The sequence below is a fragment of the Phalacrocorax carbo genome, chromosome 7 (assembly GCF_963921805.1).
Source record: "Phalacrocorax carbo chromosome 7, bPhaCar2.1, whole genome shotgun sequence".
Lineage (NCBI taxonomy): Eukaryota > Metazoa > Chordata > Aves > Suliformes > Phalacrocoracidae > Phalacrocorax > Phalacrocorax carbo.
In genome coordinates, this window is record NC_087519.1 from 40,174,125 (window position 1) to 40,199,014 (window position 24,890).

Consider the following 24,890-nt stretch of genomic DNA (forward strand, 5'->3'; position numbering starts at 1 on the left):
CCCCAGCTGTTTTACTACTCTTCGTATTTTAAGATCTGAAAGTTAACTAGGACATTTGATTTGACACTTGACAGCAGATTTGCTCCTTAATGGAGTAAGATAAAAAGAAAGAAACTCAACAGTAAAACTAACTGCTTACATTCTAAGGGCATAACAACGCTCAGATTACCTCTGAGTTTATGGCTGGTGATGAACTAGTGCATTTTGCGAGGGTATCTGCATAATGCCAGTTGATCCTGGCAGCCTGCCCGTCCTTTGGAGGTAGTGCTTCAGCAATAATGACCTTATCCTGAGGTAGAATCATTCCACAGTCTCTGGCCACAGAGATAGCAGTTAACATATTATCCCCTGTTAAAAGCACATAAAACGGTTTGAGTTAGAAAGGGATCAATAACATACACTGATATTCCATGTAAAAGAAAAGCTAACAAAGGCAGTTTTAAACTAGGAGGAGAACTGCCTAACATGCCAGTGACAACCTTAGGGCAAATGAAGTCTACAGACAAAATTCAAAGTCTAGCCCGTTAAACTCCTCCCCTGCACTAACATCACTAGAAACTTTGTATGCTGCTTTCAGCCCCAAAGATCTCTTATGGACCAAATCTAAAATCAAGAAAACATGGAGCCCTTCAAAGTACAGCTTTTTAAACATGGTCACAGATCATGCAAGACAAACACCCAGTTGTATTGCTAGCCTATCAAAACACTACTCCAAAGTTGCAATACCTGTGATTTAAAACACACACACACACACATATATATTGCATGCAAAACACTGAGCAGACACCTAGCCCATGGAGGGGAACATAAGAAGCAATTTTTACAAAAAGAAAAATTACAAAGTGACTTATAACTTAAAATGGTAGGGACCCTCAGGAGGTCATCTAGTCCAACCTCCCTCTCAAAGCACAGTCAGTCATAAGAGGACTTTTACCTAGTCTGATTCGGAAAATCTCCAAGGTTTTTCACCCTTCAATTTAGTATAAAGTAACTTGTGCATGAAGCATGGGAGAGGAAGCTACGAAGTAGAATTAACACCCATGCTGGTTTCTGATCTCTGACTTACCTAAGTGACATTCACCCAGAAAGAAACAGGTTAGCATCTGATATTCTCACCAAAGTTTCTAAACTTCCCTCTTCTGATACATACAGTGTAATCTCAGCTTACTGATGCTAAAATTTTTCTTCATACACTATAATTACAAGACCACCAAAAAGAGATGGATTTTTATCTTTTTGAGCGTGAATGTTTACATGCTAACCTGTAACCATGACAGTGCGAATGTTGGCTTTATGCAAATCTTCAAGTACAGCAGGGGTTTCTTGCTTTAGTTTGTTTTGCATTATAATTAATCCCATAAAATCCATGTTGCTTTCAATAGCATCTCTGCAGAAAAGGAGGCAAGGAAAAGAACAATTATTAGATGTAGCTTTTAAAGAGCCTGATTTTCTGTTTATCAAAGTAAAATGAATTTTTTTAACCATTAGAAGCGTGAATAATTTGCATTATAAAAAGCAACCTGAGAGGTATCGTCATTAATATTAATTTATACTTCTCTCACTGCTTTTAGTTTAAAACCAGTATGAGAAAAATTTGCTTCCTCTCATGTGCAGTTGTTTAGTTTCTTCCACAAGAATTCTTTCTAAAAGAAATTACATTCTCAACAAGAGAGATCACTGCTAGAAGAAAATACTCTGAAACAAACTGCATTCCAGCCAAATTTTAGTATTTATGTAGAACACTGATCTCTGATTTCCAAATTACCTGACCCTTAACATACAAAGCTACCAAATTATGTTAGCAAGCCCATTAAGATTAATAGACATTAGCTAATTAAGTAAAGCAACTATTTAACTTTGTTTTACATGAAAGCTAGCGCATTTCCACATCTTGGGTATTCTGCTGCTACTGTACATTTTCACACATGAAATTGGAAAACCCATTTCTATGCTTTGTACTGTTTTGCAGAGCCAGCATTTTCATAGCAACACTACACCCTCAAACACTGTGACAATGACAGCATTATCCACAAAACTAGGAGCAGCTGAAAATTAACACGAAATACTGCTCTTTGAAGGAAGAAACCTTTTTACCTTCCAAACGTTTCTGGCAAGGTTTATGATGAGAAAATGGACATGCTGCCTACAGCAGATGAAGAAACTAAAACATGCACAGGAGGGTTTCCACTACATGTCATTATCTTCAATAGACACAGATGATAACTATGTTCAAGTAACAAAGAAATCAGAAGAGGTTTTCTGCCACATTAGCATAAATTAAGCCTCATGAAGAATTATTATTACAGTTAATTTCAAGCTTAAAAATGCTCCTCAGAATTCACATTATTGCAGAAAAACTTCCTTATCTTAAATTTCCATGTATTGTCCAGGGTACAAAGGAAGAATGCACAGAACTACATATGACAAGACAGAAGAAAGCTAAGGAAGAGTAGTAATTGATTTAAACAAAAATAAACATTACATAATTACTTCAAAGCATGCAGCTTTTAAAGCCTGTTACTTATTAAAAAAGTGAAGTCACTCTTACCTATTAATAGTCTGGACTTTGTGCCATGTGAGCTTGGACTCCAATTTTCTGTGAGCAAGAGCAATAACTCGGAAGCCCTGCTTAGTGTATTCTTCCAGGACACACTCGAAGTCAGCAGGAACTTTAAAAAGGTCAAGTTTAGTGTTATTAAAATCATTCATATTGCAGCTGAGCTACACAAGAAATAAAAATAGTTTGTTCCTCTACCTGTCTCCTGCTTACACAAGCTGGCAATCACTTCAGGGGCACCTTTCATGTAAGCATCCATTCTCTTCTCCCCTAGAACTCTCGCTATTACACACATACGTTGCAAAACTGAAGAAAATGGAAACTGACGCACAATTCCAATCTCATAACTGGTCTGTGTCATACAGGAAGGAAGGAAGAAAAGGGTTACATCCACATACATTCTGAAAAAAGAGGTACAGGTTTAATTGGAACAGCATACTTACCGAAAGCTCAAATAATTCCTAAAAAAAGAAAAAATACATTTAACTGTAAATATTAATTTTTAAGTATTTTTTCAGCTACAAATTATTTCAACATCAATCAGTAATTAATCTACACAGTACTCTCTGCATAAAGTCACACTGTATTTGCAATGGGTTTCATGAAAGCTGAACACAAATATACTGCATCTCCTTAGTATCCTTTACTTTAAGTAAGACACAGTAGAACTTCAGAGCTTGATTTCTTGATTAGAACTTGCAAGACCTTTCACAGTCCAACCTGTGTCTGTTTAGCCTATGTAAATGATTAAAGTTCTATGGTATTTCAGAATAAGTCCATGATTATTAAGTGTAGAAAAATCATCATGTAATAGGTTTCATGAATGTTCATGCATCAACTACTGCATAATAATTACCGCTGTGTATGTACACTGAGTTCTGAACAGAGAAAGGTGCTTCTATCCACTTAGAACAAGACTCATACAGAGGAACCAACGTGCTATACCTTCCCACTACCCTGCTCTGTAATAATCTGGATACACAGTCACACGCTTAAATTTCCCCTGCTGTTTCAAAAAAGTACTTCAAAGTGAAGATAAAAGAACATTTTAAATCTGCACTTAATTAAAACATACATCTCTAAGGTACAGGTGGCAAGAATTCCATACTATGCAGTGACATTAACAAATGATTGTTTTAACTGAAACTGCAAGGTGAGCACACCTAAGCACTTCATTAACACAGTAAGAATTTGGTAATGATACCAATACTAAAATGCGTAGGCTCAAAAAGCATTACAGCACTTCACAACCAGTCTGTAAGGCTAATAAAGCTTGCAAGCAGTCTGCTCACCTTGAAAGTGGCATATACAGAACCACTACCTTCAACAACGGTTTAAACATGTCTTCTCTATCTTTGCCATCAAAACCCACACAGTTTTGATCCTCTTTGAATTATATCAGCCAGAACCACAGCATAAGGTAAAATGTATTTGTTTAACATGGAGGATTACTTTAATTCAAAGAATTGCTTTGAATTTTTATACCATTTCTTGATCTGTTGCTTGCTTGGATTCTGGGAAAAGTTGTTTTGAAGGTCGAACTACTGTCGGCATGATTCGATTATGAAGAGCTGTTTCCTCTTCAGTTGCTTCTTCTAAAATCTGTATTAAAAATAATCAACTGGTTTTATACATTCACTAACTCATTTTCTCATGATGTAATTTTCAGGAAAAAACAGCCTTGGAAGTCAGCCCAAGGTGCAATGATCTTTCTAAACAAGATTTCCTGTGAGAATTAAGTGTCTTAATTTAGCAGTTAACTTAAGATCCACTTAGCTATTTTACATGTTTATTATATGCACTGAAACCTTGCCACACACAACATCAGAAAGCAGTAAATTAGCTCTTCCTATTCTTTCAGTTCTTTTAATTGTTGCACAGAACACATCTTTGGAACATTTACATATTAAGACTTCCTTTGACACATGGGCATTGTCAAAAGCCCACCGTTTTACAGCTTGAAACAGCATGTAATGGCTTATCTTGTATGTAACAGCATAGGAAATTTCAGATTACTAATCTTAAAAATGTTCCTTCTCTTGACACAGGCAGACACTTACCCATCCTATTGCGTCAAACATCTTCAAGTCAAGTGGATCCCCAGAAAGTACCCCTTCAATTTTTGTAAGGGAATGACAAGTTGCCATGCAAGCAACAAACTCAGACTTCAGCAAGCTCTCACTGCAAGCCCTCTCTTCCGGCAAAAGGAAACTAAAACAATGAAGTTAAAATATACTTAGCACTATAATTATTTATTATGAGCCAATTCAAAAAGTTTGTTTAGATTAACAGAAGAAAATTGACTGCACGAGTCTCTTCACTTATATTTTCACACATCACAGAAAACATTAAGACTCTGGGCTGGAACCTTCAGAAAGTCACAACTTTTGTCTCCTTCAAAAACTGTGTTAATTCACTGTCTAGTTTGGTTCCTCATACAGAGGCTTCTCATCACTTTGTACTTAACTCAATTAGCTGAGCTAATTCATTTTAGCAGGCCAAGAGGTCATCACTTAGGACAGGATTAAGGAAATATGCTATACTCCAACTGCATCATTTCTGCAGTATGAACCTAATGAGGACTCAGACTTTAACAAATGAAATTCCACCTCAGCCTCCTGAGAGAGTTATAACTTTCATTACACCTAAACCATATTTTCAGTTGCATTCTTACAGCTCATTACAGAAATGCAAACATATATGAGCTCACATTGAACTTTCTATTCTATTCTGCTGAAGCTGTTAAAGCACAACTAAGTATCATCTCTGCTATCACCTCTGAGCATTTCCTTACCGAGCATTTTCTACCCGTTGAATTCCCCAAAGATCCAAGCCATCCTCAGTAAGTGTGCCAGTCTGCAAAATAAACCAAGGGGCACAGCAAGAAAAAAAAGCCTTCAGAAAACAAGTTATCCTCAGGTAAAGCAAAAATTACCACCTAATAAGCCAAATTACACCTGAACAATATCTTTTATTTTGTCTTCATTAAAAATCAAGGCTTCAGGACAGGAAATACAGTATCTGCCTTGCTTTTTTTCCTAGTGACTAAGTTCCAACTCTGTTAAATAACTTAAAAATAAAAACAATTAAAAGCAATCATGCCCCTCCTTGGAGACAGGACAAAGAAACAGACCCTTAAAATCCAAAGATGATAGCTCATCATCTCTGTATTCAGTGTTGCGGACAACAGAAAATAGTACTGAGCCCTTAGTACTACTTTCTTACATAGTTGAAACAGTAACTGGAATATATTTACACAGGAAATAATAAATTTAGTGTGGATATTTAAGACAGATAGAAATCTAAGGAGGAAAATAAATTGTATTTAAGAATTAGCTAAAAGCAAATGACTCTGGCTAGTGGCATTACTGTCTTTCACTCATGTTTTTGTTACAGAACAGTAACAAAATATGCTGGTTTGGCTATGCATTGAAATAAATGAAAGTGAGAAACAAGTCTGACCTCACACTTCAATTTTCCAGAAGCCTGTATACTAAATAAAACTCTTACTAAAAACGCCTACTCTCACATTCCTGGGGTGCTAGTAGTAAGTTAGGACTTAGGAGTCTTGAGATAAGGAAGTCACTCTGTATTGAAACAACTGTATAGAGCAAACTAAATGAAGTGAATTAGCAGGTGGTAAACACTGAGTACTTGCAAGTTAACACAACAAAAATTATCTAACGTATATGAAAGAAAATTCATTACTTGCAGTTTGCTAGTCTATACAAATCCCTGTTTATAATACAATGCCTCTCCAGGTAGCAATACAAAGTTTCAAAATTCACCTAACCTTATCAAAACACACAAGATTCAGCTGGCCACAAATATTTATCCTTTGCGGGCTGATGCAGAAGATGCCAATTTTTTTCAACCTTCTTTGTGCATAAACAATGCCAGCAGTCATGGCAGCAGGGAGCGCTGGAGGCACCGTGATAGTGATAATGTCAAGAGACTCAATGATGATGGTATCAGCTGGAACCTGCAATAAAGGTCAGAGTTAATGAACAAGAACTCACTACTTAAAGATTCACTACCCCATTGAACCGTTACATCACCGTTACCAAACACAAAATCCACGCATTGCTTTCCACAGTACAGCACATTCTGGATTGCCCAGAAACCTAGCACAATCTTCACCCACCATCACCAACCATGATATTCCAGTGCTAAATTATCCACAGTCCATAACTTCAAGTTTTCACTTTTTCCCCTGTAAATTTATTACTTTACAACAGTAACTGAAAAATGCAAAATTTTTTGAAAGAAAAAAAAATTGCTGTTATCAGGTATCAATTTCTCAGTAAGGATATTTTGCCTGCAGCATATGCTTTAATATGCTGTATCCTATTTCTTCCAAGTGGATATTAGTCAGAGGGTAATCTTACATATAATAAAGATAAAAATCTACTAATTGGGTCAGTAAAAACTGAGGTAAACTCAAATTTCACTGTAAAATATTCAAATTCTGCTTCTCTGCTAAGTTTTTTTCTCAGTAAGTTGTATCAACAGAACGAGAAAGATGAACATAAAGCAAAAGGAATTTTCACTTAAAATTGAATTGTTTCTCATCATCTGAGATATGCTGGAAACCATGATCAACCCTTTTCTAAAATATGGCAGTTCTGAACCTGAAATGAAAACATACCTCTTTTAAGATGCTATTGACGACCGTGTAAAGAAACCCAATGCCTGCCACCACTACCAGAGACAGAAGAAACAAATAGGCATCTCTGTAGAGTTTAAAATCAGTTGGCTTTGGATACAGTATGGAACGAACAAGCTGTCCTTTAGCAGTACTAAAGCCTAGAAATAAAAGGAGTAAGTTAATAAAGTATAAACAAGAGCAAAGCTATTAAAATATATTAAAAACCTCAATGAAACCCTTAAGCTACTCATTTCATTAAGATTGTTTCTCAATATACAGTAACAGATGTTTTGCAATACCGTAATTAAGGTGCTTCAAAAATGTACGTGCACATCATACTAAGTGTTTCTCTCCTACGGCAAGGACATGCAGCTGTTGCAAATGAACCCCTGTTCTACAGCAGCAATAAACTCTCAAATGGTTTGGCCTGGAAGAGTTTGTCCCTCACAGTGCAACAATATAACTAGTGCGTATATTTATTAGTTGTCTAATTAAGCCAGTCCTTGCAAAAAGAAAATCAAGTTACTCATAGAGTGCAACCTTAAATATTTAAATAGCAAATCTCCGTAAGTTCCCTTGACAGCCAGAAAGAAAGATGCAGAAGAAAACAGTAATGCAGAGAATCATCTTTCGGAAAAACCCACCTCTTGACGCACTTTGACACCTAAACTCAGAGACTAGACTTCTAAGGGTCTTTGATTCAGACAACCAACAGACACCCTGAGATCCTCCTTGAACCTTTGCCTCAACATGTGAAGAGGCTAATACCACTGCCCAATTTTGTATGCCCTGAGCAGATACAAAATGTTTCGACTTAAGTCTTACTACAACCTCAATATCAATGTCAGGTCTGCTGGCATTAGTGACAGCTCCTTGACAGCTTCTCATTCTGCAAGACATCACAGCAAAGGCTAGGCCTTCCCAAGCAAAGGCTAAGCCCTCCACACAGATATGTGGCACACAAGATTCTACCAGAACAGCAAATACTGCATCAATCTTAAAGAGAGTGAGTTCATCACAGGAGGAACAAGGCATGAAGCCTCCAGGCTTTGAATTTGCTACTGCAGAATACAAACCATGGGCCTGTTCAGAGAAGTTCGGCATGTCATTATGTACTTGAGTAGTTAGTTATGAATGCTTTGTAATTGACACACCGAAAAAAAAAAAACAGAACTACTTCTGATTTCTTTTTAATGGTTTTGCAGAAGATTCTGTAGCCACATAGGCTAGACACACCAGGATAAAACAATAAACGAAAACCCCATGTGGTGTCTTGAGAACACGATGGACATACATATACCGTCAGCTAACATTTCTGTTATCTGAAAAAAAAAAATTACCAGTTTTGAATTCTTTACAATTATAATAACAGCCACAACAACATACGCACTAACATATCCATGAACTGAGTTTCAGGAGAAAAAAAATCAATGCTTTTAGTTAATCTGTATTTTATGTATATTTCAGCTGTAACATCAAACATTTCATGTTAAAGGTTTAACTCTGATGAGTACTGTGAGTACAGTCCCAGCAGATCCATCTTATATCCTGATTTACAAGATACACATCTTTGCACACAACCATATGGAGTTCTGCTCTCCTAGAATTCTTTTAAGGATTAAATTTTCTAGTACCTTCAATTTTGTGGCACCCCTTTCCTCAGATAAAGGGATTTTTACTTTTATCTCACTAGGTAAGAATTACTTTAGTTCTTACTATCAGGCATCTCAGAAGTGAGAAGCTACAAGCACTGTGACACCTATCCAGTTCTGTGAAGTGAGAAATTCCCTACTTGCCTAAAAGTCATCCCTGTAAACCAGACAGAAGAATAGAAAGGATTTTACATCCCTTTGCTCCTCTTTCTTTTTGTAGTCATAGCAGAAAAAAGCATACTTGTCTATAAGTAAAATCTGAACAGGGTCCACAACCTGTTTACAACACAGGAGCTAACTGTGACCTGTCATGGGCAAAGAACAGATGAAAAAAATTACTTCAGACATCAGAGTAGTTAAGACTCAGTGTGTTGGAAGCAATTACAATTCTCCGTGTAAGAGTTCCAGACCATGGTTCCAGACTTTTTTAAAAAAAGAAAACCCACAACACACAAAAATACTCTTTCTTCTGCTCCGCAGGAAGGATAAGTCTTCAGCAGTTCATTTCTGTTCCTGTTTTGGACCACTGTTCTGTATTTACACAACAGGCTGGGCACATAAAAACCTCTTATTTAATTAACAAGATAAGTTGAGATGGATATTATTAAAGGGGAGGCATGTTCCAGAGAAGGGAAATACTTTTCTTTGAAAAAAAGACTAATAAAAGCCTCTAGAAAGACATTAATGAATTTAATTAAAATATCAGAAGATTTACTGCTAAAGCAAACTAACAGAAGGTGAAAAGAAGACACCAGAGAAAAGAGGCTAATCAGGATGAAGTTATTTGTTGGAAAACTTGCTTTAAGTAGTATTCTGTCAGCGTAGTCAAATTTATTCTAATTCTAAGCTATAATTCAAGCTGCAATACATTCATCTATTTTGTGATGGGTTTCTTAACAGCATCTTGGTAAAGCAGAATCCTGCAACTACAGCAGTATTAATAGAACATCTGTATTATCTAAAACCATACCTTTACCATAGCATGAATAAGCACTTCTGTAGAAAGGGCTGTATCAAACATTTTTTTAAGTAAGTGTTACGTGCTTTGACAAAACTATGAGCGAAGAAAAACATTTGAAATTGCCAATGAATTTGCTAAAATAAGCCGAGCCCCTCCCCCCACCCAATCCGAGGGTATGCCAGACTTTTTCAGAGAGGCATATGTAGTTCAACCAACATACCATAAGACACCTACAGAACTTGAAAAAGCATTCAGGTAAGTTTAGAATTTATGCTAAAGACCGATTCACTTTCTTGCTTGCCAGCTGATACTCTCCAGGCCATTACCTACTTCTATTATTGTTGTAAAACATCTATGAAATTATTTGCAGTATACTCATTTATCCAAGCTTCACAACATTCAACACAATACTCCAAAGTATCAGATAACATACACCTACAAAAGCTCGAAGTATGTTAACAAGTGATAAACTTAATTGTACCTGTTCTCACTACTAGAGCTTTGACCAATTCTCCAGTATAAAAGCGGGTTTGAATGACATTGGTTCCACAGAACAAAGTATGCCGTTTATGCACTTCTGGACTGTATCTTTCATCTCCCATTGCTTTCGGATATTCTGAAGGATTTGGTAGATTAATCTTTGTGACAGGAACACTTTCACCTTAAAAGGAAAAAGAGTCTCTAGGCAAGATCAAATAAGAATAGACATGTTTTCCTTCACAACTTCAAGTAGAACAATTAATCTCACTTCATCAGCACAGAAGCAGAGTTTTGGAAGAAGCCACCTTCCTTTCAGCACATTATTAAGTAGTCTTTCACCTATTAGCTTCTGCTTGCCAGATTCCTATCCAAATCCTGTTTAACTCTGTTATTCACCAATACAGCTTTTGTGCCTCTTACTTCAAATCAGATAGATGTAAAATACAGTTCATTGAAAGAAAACAGGACAAACTTCCTTCTCCTGCTGCAAGACATCACCCATCTTTACTCAGAAAAACTAGAAGCTGAAGAAAATTATTCTCAGCTCCTTTGGTGACCGAGTACACTCAAGCTAGGGCTGTAATCAATTTTTATCAGTTGCTAGCAGTAACAAGAGGCTCAAGTATATTCAAAGAATTGAACACAATAAAACGCACAATCTCTGAACTACAATTTTCTAAATGCTGCCAGTTTAGACAGATTTCCTAGGAATACCGAAAAGTCCATCCTATTCACTGAAGCTGTCCTTCAAATATATCAGGTCCCTGGTTTCACAGCATGCAGGCACAACTTGTGATAATTTCTGTTTTTAAATACAGCAGAGCATTCTACTCACTACCTTCATTGTAGGAAGCAGCTAAGAAGTTTGGGCAAAAAGTTTCTGATGAAACATACCACAGAACTCAATCTGCACTGAGAACACCAAGTCAAGAGGCTGGAAGACAAACTACCAAGAAAGCTTTTCAACAGGAAATGATCACTCCTTTTTGGAGTTGCCAAGCAGTACCACGTAGCCGTTGCAGATAAGCAGAACACAAGTATGTGATACTTAGGAGCATACGTAACTGCAAGAACATACCCTTCAAGCAAAATAAATATACCCCCTTCTGCTAGAGCATACTGCAAGGTAAGCATGCACACAGGTATAAACTAACACATTTAGCCATGCAAAACTGTATCAAGTTCACTTTACCTGTTAACATACTTTCATTTACAATGCAAGTACCACTGAGAAGTACTGCATCACAGGGCATAATTGTTCCATTAGATGGAATCAACATGATATCCCCAGGCACAAGGTCGGTGGAAAGGATTTCTTCTATTTCTGGGTGTTAAAACACAAACAAGTTTACCTGAAAATAGTCACCATCTACAAAACCTGATCAAGATCCTCACGGCTAATATCCAACTGGTGACAATTGAGATTATACTCCATTTTATTAATGGTGTTCTGAAAATTTTTTTAAAAGATACAGAAAATCCATTGATAAACCCAATTCCACCACAAATTAAACTGTAGAGCACATGGATATAGTTTATCATAACAAATTAAAGGAATCAAGTTTGTACAAAAGATATTAACAATTAACTGAAGCATAACTTTAGTATACAGACACAAGTCCAACATTAATGTAGGTCTTACAAAACGATATCACACACCACAACCTAACTATCCTCAGCTACTGTGGTATCCACATGAGCAAGAATCCAGAAATCAATCTGCAGCCCCTCCTGGGTAATAAATTGTAATGGAAAACTAGCGCATGCATGTCTAAGCCAAGAAAGAAATTACAATGACAATTACATGTGTGGAGTGACAGATAATGAGAAACAGGAATAGGACAAATATCTGATCTAGAACAAACCTGATACTCACTAAAAATACCTTCTAGAAGTATAATCCTGAACAGGTGACTATCCTATCTAAATTCTACTTTGCAACTTCTCTTTCCCATGCAATTGTGCTAAGAATGCAAGCATTTCAAGCTGATCAAAGAAAGCACAGATGCACACCAACTTTACACTCACACTTACTGACCAATTTAAACTCAACCTTCCAAACCACCTGTGAAATTTACCTTGGTTTCCTCTGCAGACAGAAACCCTGACAATGCTGTGAGCTGCTACCATGTCATGTAACATAACATATTGCTGCAAAGGCAAAAAAACAGTTCATTATTTAAAAGCACAGCTTCTCCTTCTAAATCCTTTTTCTTCTCTACAAGCAGAAGTGATGAGATTCTTTTACTAACATTCTTTTACAACAAAATGTTACTGAAAACATTCTCTTGAACATAGTTTAGGAAACTTACGGGCACAAAGTCTGAGTGCATCGACCAGTACAGGTTCCTACTTTTAACAGCATACTGGAAGCAAACATACACTGCCATGAAAAGTGTTACAAAAACATTTGATTATTAACGTACGTAAGTAAAAACTGCAGTTCTATGAACTTGGATTAAGGTAAGAGGTGGGTTGTTTTGGTTTTTTGGGGGTCTCTGGTCTCAATTTAGAGATTGTAATTTAAGGATAATTACTAATTTGATTTCCCCACCAGCTACAGCTAAATCTACAGAGGAAAATGTATCACCAATTTAACAATCCACACATTTGGCTGGTGCTCAGTTCTGTTGGTCTTTTTCAAACAGAAGGAAACAATGCAAGATGAAATCACTAGAGTCAATACAACTTGGTACATGAACTTATGCCCAAGTTTTATTTCAGTGAGGTAGTATTTCTGTTACTGAGGTCAACCTACTGATTCAGCAGCATGGAAAGTCAGCAGAGAAGGGCCTTGAAGAGAATGTTAAATCAAAATTCTTTCAGCTCAGAGGGAAAACCCATAACAATATTCTACCTGTATAGCTCTGAAAAATTCTTAATGAATTTGTAGGCAATTTCACATCAAAATAAACCAATCAGTTGAAAGCTGAAAAGATGCATCTGTTTTCTTTGAACTTACCTTTCTAATGGTGTAGAGTGAGCTAACAATGGATATTACAGACATAATCACAATTGCTAATGCATAGTAGTGATATTCATCAGTGATCCACAATATCACACTGAACAACTGAAAAATGTAAAAAGGGTTGAGAACCTAGAAGGGTGACAGAACATTAAAGTTACACCAAAAGGTCACAAGCATTCTCAGTCCAAAGATAGTTAGAATCATACTCGTCCTCCACGGAGGAGATAAACCTGTCAGTTCTTTGCAAGTTACTTTTGTCTATTTTGCCAAACTGATCCCTCTTTTTCACTACTTCCTCAACCCCTCAAAAGCACAGTTCTCACTAAAATAATACACAAATACATGCTTTTAAAACTGCGAGCATTTTCCCTTACAACTCAAACAAAATGAAAGGAACACCTGATGTTCAGTGATGTACAGTGCTGGGCTCTGGGGGAAGGTTTCTGTTTTACATTATTATTTGAAGACCAATCCAATAGTTATTGCACTTAAAATAACTTCTAATGATTTTTTTTCATTGTTAAAGAGAAGATCTTACCTCCTTAATCAGAAGCTTAAAAATGGAAGGCACTTTCACAGCAATTTCATTTACTCCATAGAATGCTTTTCTGCATTAAAAAAAAAATTAGTTAAAATTTTTATTAGAAATCTTATTCACTTCAAAGTAATTCCATTAAGTAGTATTTTATACCTTCTCATATTAATCTGTGGCCCCTCTTATTTATCATATTGTTTCAGAAGGTGTTCATCAGAAGACATTTACCCAGTGAGATGTTCTAATAAAAATACAATTATTTTATACTTCAATTTAAACTGTAACTTAATTTTTAGGTACTTTCATAGTAAGATTTCCCTGTAAACTGTGGTCTGAGGTTATTAAACACGTCATTCTGAAAGCCAATATGGGATTCTCATTAACTTAAGCTCAAACAAGTGTTAACTCTTAGTCTGCAGTAAGACACTGTTTCCATGGTTCTGTGTCTTAGTTTTATTCTTAGCATGAAGAAAGGCAAATCATGAAAGGGGGAGCAAGAAACTAACCTCTGATGGGATCTAAGATGGTTAAATGACATTGACATGAATAAGCCCTTAAAGGATGTTCTTACGGAAAAGGCTTTTATTGTAGGAAAAGAACAAAAAGTGACAGAAAATGAAATGATGAACAAGGAGATGCTTCCGTATTTTAAACTGCAAGAAGGTCTCATTTGCAAAAAATAAACCGGGAATGCAACAGAACTATCCTAGTTTGGGTAGTGTATCAATAAATTAGAACACCAATAATTAAGTCTATATCTACATTTTCACAACATATACTCCGGCTGGCTGTTCACATTTGAGAACTCAGAAATTCCTGAACTATGTACCATTGAAGTTACATTTTAAAGTTTTTTTTCTAGACTAAGTTCTTCTCTAGCCGTGCACTTCAGCTGTGTCCCTTGACAGGAAAATTTACACCATTAGTCTAAAACAGCACATTAAAAAATTAATACTTTTTTTGCCAACCAGAGTTAAAAGAAAAAGTAGGGAATACACTTAGCCCCAGACAGCCAGAGACAGATCCATGCAAGCTATGGGACACACCTTTGATACTAACTAAACTTTTAAAATTAAAGTCGAAGTCCTGAGACCTTTGAAGTTTCATCTTGATCTTCCTAAAATAAGAAATTAGTTACAGTTTAGGCCAGGTTTGCTGCTTCCTGGCATCTAGTATTCCTTATTATCCATCTAGCACACTATCCCCTCTCAGAATAACCCCTAGCCAAGGATGGGGAAAAAACCAAGAAGCAGCAAAGTGATCTCCTTCAGTGTTCCCTTCAAGCCTTCAAGAATCTGCAGCTCAAGACAAATAATTAGCATCTTTCCAGCTAAAGAACTCTTGATGGACTTTTCCACTGGGAATCAGTCTATTTGCCTCTGAACCCCTACGTGCCCTTCAACAATGACACTATCTTATAGTAACACTTAAGTCACTTAAAGGTGAGTTATATGGAAAAAACAACTACTTTGTTTTACACCAACTGCCAAATTTCACTGTGTCTGCCAACATGATTGAAAACATAACTGCTTGCTATTCTTTTTGTACACTCATTTTATTTCAAAACATTAAGTAATAAATACAATTTCAGCAATATATTCTAAATTACTTTGAGCAATAGTTCCAATTCCCATGGTCAGCATAGTTTGAGAAAAGTAAGTCAACACAGCATCAGAGTCTAGCTCCTACTCAACATATAGGTAAGAAAACCAAGAATTTCATACCTCTAACAGCCTTCTTTGAAGAAGCCCATCTGTAAACACTAATTACTTGATTCTTTTCTAGTTTTGTTACACTCTGAGCACAGGTAATGGAATGACAAAAATTCTTCCCTCAAATACTGTAATATTACCTGTAATCATGCATTTCCTTTGTCAGTCCTGTGCTGTGTTCGTTATGAACTGAAGAACATAATGTAGATTCATCTAGACCTCTAAGTAAGGGAAAAAGTCAATGAGTTATTTAAGAAACCTGATATTTTAAAAAATTAAGTGTTCAGAAACTCAGAAGAGCTGGGTCTTTGCCAAGAGCTACATTGTATTATAAAAGAACAAAGTCTATGGGTTAATGTTTTTCTCACTATTTTTGTCACAAGTGCAGACACCAATGAGATGTTCAAAGCAGTCCTCTTGTTGACATGCCTCGCTCTGTAGGACAGTCATATCTATTTCAATCAAAATGGAGATACGCTTTAAAAATTAAGTAAAATAAAAGCATAACTATATTCAAAGGCCTCTAAAAAGAAAAAGTGATCAAGTTTTATAAAACATATAAAATCAATATGGATTAATAGTCCTTCAAATTATCTTCATTTCTTTCTAAGTAGTAATGGAACCATTTTAGAAACAATTATTAAACAATTTATCAAATAAACATATGCTGAAGCTATTTTGGAACATCTTCCTATCAAGACTTTATCCATGACTAGGTAGAGTACAGTTTACATTTTAAGTACTTCCTTATCACTGGAAGACTCATCTTTACAAGACTTTTCTACATACTGTGAAAGCAAATGCTGTAATTTAGAAGATCTGCAGATAAGCAGGAACACCTGAAATGTCATTATGTTTATAGCTATGGGATCATTTCAACTACCAAACTCAGTAAGTCAGGCATATTATGCTCAATATCCAGACATTTTCTAGTGGACATACTTAGGATGCACATGAAAACATCATTACCTTGCAAAAGGCTTTCATAGATAACATGACAAAACCAGCACTACTCACCACAGATCTTTTTTTATATGGGGTATCTATTAAGTTAGCTACTAAAAATAATTCAGAGTTCATCCAGTGAAGAAAAACCTCTTTATTGTGCATACATAGTAACAATTATTTCTATTCTCTAGAACACAGGGAAAGCTTTAAACATCCTCACTATTGCAAAGGCTAGGATCATGTTTCCACCAACCCCTCATAAAAGAGCAGAGGATGAAAATGTTGATATGTTAATCTGGTCCCCGGTTTACAAGATTTCCATGAAATTTTTCAAATTCAAGGATTTTAACATTGCGATTTTTAGCTGAATAAATATAAAATTCTCTGTTAATAACCACGCCTTTCCTCCCATTCTATCCCAAATGATTCAATTTTTCTTTTCCTGCACTAAAAGGAATGTAACAATAGGATTAAGAAGGGTCCCTAAAACTAAGTCTTTATAGGTTAAGCTTAGGAAGTACAAATTCAATGAGTCAACAGTGAGGTGGACAGAGAACTGGCTGAACAGCAGAACTCAGAGGTTTGTGATCAATGGAGCAGAGTTTGGATGGAGGCCTGTCACTAGTCATGTTCCACAGGGGTCTGTGCTGGGTCCAGTCATTTTCAGCATTCATCAATGACCTGGACAAAGGGACAGAGCACACCCTCAGCAATTTTGCTGATGATACCGAGCTGGGAGGAATGGCTGATACGCCAGAAGCCTGGGCTGCCATCCAGCGAGACCTGGACAGGCTGGAGAGCTGGGCCGAGGGGAACCTCCTGAAATTCAACAAGAGCAACTGCAAGGTCCTGCACCTGGGCAGGAACAATCCCATGCACCAGTACAGGCTGCGGGCTGAGCTACTGGAAAGCGGCTCTGTTGAGACAGACTTGGGAGTGCTGGGGGACAGCAAGCTGACCACGAGCCAGCACCGTGCCCTTGGGGCCAAGAAGGCCAACAATATCCTGGGCTGCATTAAAAGGAATGTGGCCAGCAGGTCGAGAGAGGTTATCCTCCCCCTCTACTCTGCCCTAGTGAGGCCACATTTGGAGTGCTGTGTCCAGTTCTGGGCCCCCCTGTTTAAGAAGGATGTGGTACTCCTTGACCAAGTCCAGCAGAGAGCTACCAAGATGATCAGGGGACTGGAGCATCTGCCTTATGAGGAAAGGCTGAGAGACCTGGGTCTGTTCAGCCTGGACAAGAGAAGTCTGAGAGGGGATTTCATAAATACCTATAAATATCTAAAGGGTAGGCGTCAGGATGATGGGACTAGGCTCTTTTTATTAGTGCCCAATGACAGAACAAGGGCCAATGGGCACAAGCTGGAACACAGGAAGTTCCACCTCAATATGAGAAAAAACTTCTTTACTTGAGGGTGACAGAGAGGTGGAAGAGGCTGTCCAGAGAGGTTGTGGAGTCCCTTCCCTGGAGACATTAAAAACCTGACTGGATGCATTCCTGTGCCCCCTGCTCTGGGTGCCCCTGCTCAAGCAAGGGGCTTGGACAAGATGATCTCCAGAGGTGCCTTCCAACCCCTACCATTCTGTGATATGCAGATATGCACACCTATGTGTGTAGTGTCCATGCAAAGACAAAGCTTCTGACAGGATGTTATCTCCTTTTTACACTACTGTTACTGATTCCCAAGGCATTAAAAAAAAAAAAAATCACATGTGCAGACAGTTTATTACATAAAGCACTCATCAACTCACTCAGAGATTCAGTTGACATTAGCTAAAACAAAACAGACATAAAAGGTCAAAGTTGCATCCTCTTTGGCTATGTGACCAAGTCTGATTTAGTTGAAGAACAATTACACTTGCATTTCCTGTGTTTAAAACAGTCATCTTAATATTACATTATTATAAAAAGAACAATGATATGAAACCCAAGCCCTCATAACCAAATTAGTTGGCCAAGAAATCTTAATTTGCCTCCCTTCTGTAGTGTGCTAAGTCTTTAATTATGTGATCAAACTGTTCTGTCTCTGGATACGTGCATAATTAACTGCACAGAGTTAATCTATCTTCATGATGCAGTATTGTGCTTAGATCACAACTACAGCTGTGTTGCTTGCCTTATGGATTTTATGATCAAGCACTCAGTCTCATATACTGTCTCTTTACAAACTTGATTCTCTACCATGTTATTGGGTAATACCAATTTCTGGTTTTTACATGAACTGAAGAGCAGATTAAGAAAAAGTATCTCAATGAAGGACAAATTTTTAAGACTTCTTTTCAGAATATTTATCATTCATAAGGTCAGTTATTATTTTGCAGCGGTATCTAGTATGGTACTACATGACAAGACCTAATTCAGTTTAGAGAAAAGTTATAGCAAACTCCCATTCTTATTTGACCTTGTGCAAAAGTGACTTTGTACTTTGCCAGTATCGGGTACGTCCCAGATCCAGCTGTTTCTCCTCCTTATTATCCAGTTGGTAAATAATGGTGTCCAGCTGAGCTACAGTACCTGACTGAACAAGGGGAGAGGCTCAGTCTTTGCTAATACATCAAACACATGAAAGTTTGGCATATCAGCAAGAATGCAATTGAATGAATGCTCACATAACTTCACAGGCATATCTGAGATTTTTCCACGGCTTATAAATTGGCAGAGTTATCACAAGAACATCAAAAGGCACAGTCAAACAGCCAACAAATGCCAAGTTTCAAGTCACTGCTTTAATGCTAAGGAATAACATCTTTTTCTAAAGGCGTGGAGTTTTACGATATTTTTCCCATACCTGTTCTTAGCATAAAAGTATAGTTTTGAGGTTTTTTAAATCTCATCTGTGGGAAATATTCCCTTTGAACATTTTAAATTAGCAACACTATAGGCATAAAAACAGGACCCTGTAATGCAAAATGACAAGCATCACTACCTGCACGACTGTAATTCATGGAAGGCTTAACATAAAAAAACGCACACAAAGCTTTTAATTATCTACACATGAACTGACACATTTCCACACTCCCAGAGAAGCGGTGTTCAGTTTTGTAACTGCTTGTATTACAATAATTTCTTTAAATTGTGGTCATTGCTGATAACTTTCCATACTATTTGCACACATTTTTTTAAAACATAGAAACATTTGTAGCATCAGAAAAAAGAACTTCCTTCTTCAACCCTAACATCATGCAATGGTGGGGCTGAATAAAAGAAAATACAGCACATCACATTCAGTGAGCACAGCTAGTGCTGCCCACTGAAAGAGGTTTTCTATCAATGCAAAAAAACTGGTTTTGTTACTGAAGAGTAACAAAAGAGGGATCAAATTCAGCTCAACTGGACTAAAATGTAGCAGAAGACCTACACAAAGGTGAACTACAAGGTATTTGGCGAATTCCCCTCCTCCCAGATACTCCTTTCAGTCTAGCTCAGCAGCAATGCAAAATATAAGTTATTCCATCAGAAGGAAAGTTTTTTAAGAGTTTACAGAAGGAGAACTACTGGCTATAAACAGGTGTTCTGATTCTCAGTTAACACTCCAAGAACAGGCAAAAAGCCTGCAGAGGCATGCAGCCTGTCACCCTATACAAATCATGCTCAATAATGGTAGATTAAACAAATATCTTCCTTCCAAAGTCGTGCCAAGTTAAAATCTCCCTGCTCTCACTATGGCTCAAACAAAGACTCAATGAGCTAAAACAGCTGGTCAGAATATGATACCAATTTTCACCATGTTCTTAGGCATGCTATTGTATTTTTAAAAAATGCGGTTTGAAGTACAACACAAAAGAAAAAAGTATTCTTACCGTACAACATCAAAACTTTGAATTGAATCATTCCAGAAATACTTCACACTATGATGCGTGAAATAACGAATCTGCAAGGGCAACAGACACAGATATTAAACTAGGACTGCTTAACACCTCTCTTTTGACTGACTTTATTCTGAACAGTAATAGAAAGTGAATTTAGAAAAACTTCACTGAAAAACATATACTTCTCTTTCAAAATAATCTCTCAAGCATTCTACAATTTCCAGTTACAGCTTATTGAGGAAAAGATTTGTGCTCCAAAGAATGAGGTACCTTTCAGAAACAAGTAGCAGCTCACCTGTACTGCATTGTGTGCGTTCACTCTAGACAATGCTTGAGATCTGTTGAAAATTAGCAAGCATAGTATTGCAGATTTACTTACAGGCGAACACTTTTTCAAATCGCTTTTATTCTCTTCTGCAGCAGATTCACAGAAATGAACAGCATGGCCATTTGAAACCTTGTGTACAATAGGGTTAGGATTCTGTAAAGGGTTGGCTCCCAAAGAAGGCATAATGCGAACCTTTGCACAAAACCATATCTTGAATTCATCCTTAAAAAGAGGGGGGAGGAAATGAGTTGGTTGAAACAGCATTTGAACAGCATTTTACTACAACAGCTATAGCAAAATATGTGAACAACAGATGACAGATCAGCAGAGCCCATACATAACTACACAAGATATCCCTGAGTTAACATCAGCTACATTAAGAATACATTTTCTTTCCATGATTCTAAAAGCTTTTTTTTTTTGCACTGTAACTTTTTTTTTTTCCAAGCAATGAGTCTTGGTACTTGAATTTTGACATCTTCAGCCCTTCACAATTTAATATAGTTGTTCCTCTAGGAGGAGGAACAATGGGATTCCTATGCTTTCAGCTGCACCCACCCTGCAGCTTCAAATAACCAAGGACTTAACATAAGATCATAACCAGGGACTGTACACAGCAATTGTGAAGGGAGAGAGTCACTGGAAATCAAACGCACTTGGGTCCACAGTTACACCTTAATTCAACAAATGTAACTTTGCCTAACAAGGGAGGGAAAACCTGAAAACCATGTTATCAGGTTATACGAACAAGGTATCTGTTCTGTAACTTTTGATGACAACAGCATTCAGGTACTTCATTCATAAAATCCAAAAGCAAAGACTTTTTGCTACGTCCTCTGCAAAGAGCTCTGTCTTCCCATATGGGCAGCAAAGCTATGTACAGTACACCAAGGAGCACAGTTCTGCAGTGCTGTAAAACAAAATCATGTCTACGTTGCAGGCAAGGATTTGTGTATTTTAACAAGCAGCAAGAGGGATGTTTAGCCGCTAACTGGGAGAAGGACACCCTCCTATAGACTTACGGTTGTTCTCAGCAGAACTACTTCACAGTCTTTAAGCGTAGTCCTTTTGCACGTTGCTTTCACACGCCACTGAGGCATCCAGTAGAGGAGAAGGAGAAGAAAGCCACCAGAACAGATCACCCCTACAGTAACTAGCACCAACTTCCAGCGACACAGATCGTAGCCACAGATCTCCTGCATGGAAATAGAGAAACAAATAACAAAACAATGGCCCTCTTAATTACTCTGGCTCATGAAGCCAACATTCATTTTTCATGAAGTGTGGTATTTGAAGTGAATCAAATTTCAAAGCCATTTTCTCCTTTTCTGGGGGAAGGAAATATTTTAAAAACTTAATACATGATCGACTAGCAAAAAAAAAAAGGAACACTGTTTTGCTCAGTCAGAAATACAAACATCAGTAAAAGCCTCACAAAGGCTGAACATCCACATTGTTGAAAACATTTCATTGCAGGACCTGTCTCCTCTCTGCACTGCTCCCTAAGGACTGAGGTAGCAACACAACCCTCCTTAACTCTACGTGAATGACCAAATTTTTGACCATGATACAGCACAAGTCAGCTAAGCATTTAAGACCGAAAGCATCAGTGGTTTTGTCAAATGCTGAATTCACCACATTAGCATTTGATTAGCTAGCAGAGTTTTGAAATACTGGTGCTAACTGAATTTCAAACTCTCTGAGCAAGCCTGTAAATATATTTATCCAACACTGCTTTTTAGTAGAGAAACTGGCTTATTTTGCTTGCCATTTAACAAGAAATGCTACTGTGAAACATTAGAAACAGCAAGGTACACTGTCAAAGGTTCTGTAACTTGCACCAGTTGGAAAAAATTTAAAAAAACCACAAAGTATTAAGTGTGCCTTGGTCAAAGGCAAGTACCAACTTAACCTGATGACAGCCAGGAACAGAAAACAATTCAGTGACTTAGTAGATGCTGTGTTACATTCCTGAGTTTCACATTACATTGTTAGATTATATTTCCTACTGCAAAAGAGCAATGAAGTTTCCCATTGAGTCCCACCCACATTGTTCATATTGACACCAACTTTTTGCAGATTTTTTGTACTTTTCATTAAACAGTATTAGAAATTGTTTAAACTGCTTTCCTAAGAAAAGGTTTTTCAACAAGTTTACTTTGCAGCCTTCTCAGCTGACAAAAAACAGAAAAACCCATTCTCTGTTACCCCCAAAACACTGGAGCCAGTATTCACTCCTTACCAACAAAAACAGGTGGGTGAAAGATAGTGGGAGAGGTTAATGCTTCTCTGGGGGCAAAACAAAATTATTTCCTCTGAAAAGGATTTATGTTAGTGATCAGACCATAAGCATCTCAGTTTCATTTTTTTGTTGTGAAGTGCATTTGCCTACTCTCCATATTAGAGCTGGTCTAGTGAAGAGCAGCTTTTCCTAGCAGCATGCACAAAGATGGAACAAGGACTTGAGTTCCCAGGAATCTACCATTTTTTTAAAAACCAAAAATCCCTGTATACCCCAAGTAGTTTCTGCTGTCTCTAGAATGGACTAGAAATTTAAAGATCATCTGCAATTGTTTTCCTGTCAAAGCTAACTGCTGCATCTTCCCAGACAAACAATAAGAGATATCATTGCTCCAGTAGGAAGCAAAGTTTATGTACTACTGAATACCCATAAAACATCTTGCCATGCTTAGGGAGTGAGTCTTATCTGCATGAATATGAACATGCAGGATTATGCAGAGTACAGTCAGATTATGAAGCATTAACCTGTTTTAAATGACAAGAAAAGCGCTCCAGGATTTGAAGGAGGGGGAGAAAAAAAAAAAGAAAAAAACACCAAACCCCACAACCCACTTACCTTCCATTTTCCTTTAAAAAAAAAAAAAGCTGTTATATACGAAAATGTGTTATCTGTTGGACTACTGACCTCAACATAGCCAACCCAGCACCTTTGCAAAGGCTTTCAACAAAACCATTCCCTATCCTAAGACTAGGTTTCTTAATACCAAAAAAGATTATCAAGGATAACTTTAAAAAATTGCTAACCTGGTTTAAACTGAGACAGTCCGCTTCCTGATGTGATATGCCCCAATTAGAGAGAAAACTATGAAAATGCGTTTCTTTCACTGTATAAAAATAGATGAACAGAATTCATTACCATCTCATCTTCCTCTGCTTTATTGACAAATTTCTTTTCTTCTTTCTCCATGTTTAGTATGATATGAAACTTCTCGACTTGAGATATGGAAGACCTTTAACAACAAACATTAAAAATTGAAACAACATGATTGATTTTATACCTAAGTATTAGGTTGTTTCGAGATATCTTCTGTAAGCACATACAAATAAAAACACACTGACAACATATCAGTATAGATCTTAAATCTGCACTGTTACTAGTTCCCAGTAGTACTAACCCAAGGAGATCCAGTAAAGCTTTAAGACTGAACACTGGATGAATACAAGTGAAATGCTGCAGAAACAGCAGGCTTTGAAGGAGGGGAGAGAGTTTGTACAAATTTAATTTGGTTACATTTTGCATGCAGCAAGCAGTTTTCGGTACGTTCTACAATCTTCATGATGGAAACAAATCAAACCTGTAAAAAGAAAGCTTATAAGTAGGTCAAGATTACACATCTCTATCATTATGTATATAATAGCTCAAATCAGATGCTTTCAGAAGCCAGGCTATCCTTCAAGAAGAAAGGCATCTGAGCAGAAAAATAAGTACATGCCAATAAAAGTTTAATCCCCAGTTTAATATTTCTAAATCAAGACATGTTTAATGGTCAGTTAGTCTTTCCCCTTCTTTCCAATTCTTTTGCCATTCAATTTGTATCAATGGGTTAATTTCTTATCATAAATCTCTCATAGTTGCAAATCTTGAGGGGTGCTTTGAGGAGAGATTATGACTGCAAGTTTCATGAATAGGGAAAGGCATGGAAAAATATGAAGCTACCAATGAGATGAGCATAGTGCACACAGATCCCTATTCCAAATGGGAAGAACTACAAACAAAAGGCTACAACATACTATGAGGTCCATCAGAAGTTTCAACATCACATAAATAAAGAAAATCAAAGATACCAAGTCAAAAAGCTACATTTTTGAAATTGAAACTGAATCTAACCTTCATTTGGGCATCCCTGAACATGTTAGTTTTATACAATTTATAATTAATGCACCCATATCCTATTTCCACAGGACCACCTACTATAGTTAAAATGACTGAATAGCCAGTGCTCGCTTGCCAAGACATGGATTAACTATCATTCTCTGCACTGACTTTGTA

The 24,890-nt window shown here is 37.0% G+C and overlaps 1 protein-coding gene across 2 annotated transcripts in view; it reads right to left on the minus strand.

Annotated features, from left to right (window-relative positions):
- The window catches only part of ATP13A3 (ATPase 13A3), a 63,997-nt gene that overhangs the window by 15,880 nt on the left and 23,227 nt on the right, over nucleotides 1-24,890 (minus strand). For both annotated transcript variants that reach the window (XM_064457618.1, XM_064457617.1), the window contains 20 exons: nucleotides 23,757-23,850; nucleotides 21,622-21,795; nucleotides 20,651-20,821; nucleotides 20,263-20,333; nucleotides 15,654-15,734; nucleotides 13,805-13,874; nucleotides 13,261-13,395; nucleotides 12,377-12,449; nucleotides 11,491-11,622; nucleotides 10,300-10,479; nucleotides 7,206-7,363; nucleotides 6,351-6,539; nucleotides 5,352-5,413; nucleotides 4,618-4,768; nucleotides 4,043-4,159; nucleotides 3,001-3,018; nucleotides 2,756-2,909; nucleotides 2,549-2,669; nucleotides 1,263-1,387; nucleotides 170-348 (listed from right to left, as the gene is read on the minus strand). In XM_064457618.1, the coding sequence (XP_064313688.1) occupies nucleotides 170-348; nucleotides 1,263-1,387; nucleotides 2,549-2,669; nucleotides 2,756-2,909; nucleotides 3,001-3,018; nucleotides 4,043-4,159; nucleotides 4,618-4,768; nucleotides 5,352-5,413; nucleotides 6,351-6,539; nucleotides 7,206-7,363; nucleotides 10,300-10,479; nucleotides 11,491-11,622; nucleotides 12,377-12,449; nucleotides 13,261-13,395; nucleotides 13,805-13,874; nucleotides 15,654-15,734; nucleotides 20,263-20,333; nucleotides 20,651-20,821; nucleotides 21,622-21,795; nucleotides 23,757-23,850 (2,455 nt within the window). The remainder of the gene's footprint in view (nucleotides 1-169; nucleotides 349-1,262; nucleotides 1,388-2,548; nucleotides 2,670-2,755; nucleotides 2,910-3,000; nucleotides 3,019-4,042; nucleotides 4,160-4,617; nucleotides 4,769-5,351; nucleotides 5,414-6,350; nucleotides 6,540-7,205; nucleotides 7,364-10,299; nucleotides 10,480-11,490; nucleotides 11,623-12,376; nucleotides 12,450-13,260; nucleotides 13,396-13,804; nucleotides 13,875-15,653; nucleotides 15,735-20,262; nucleotides 20,334-20,650; nucleotides 20,822-21,621; nucleotides 21,796-23,756; nucleotides 23,851-24,890) is intronic.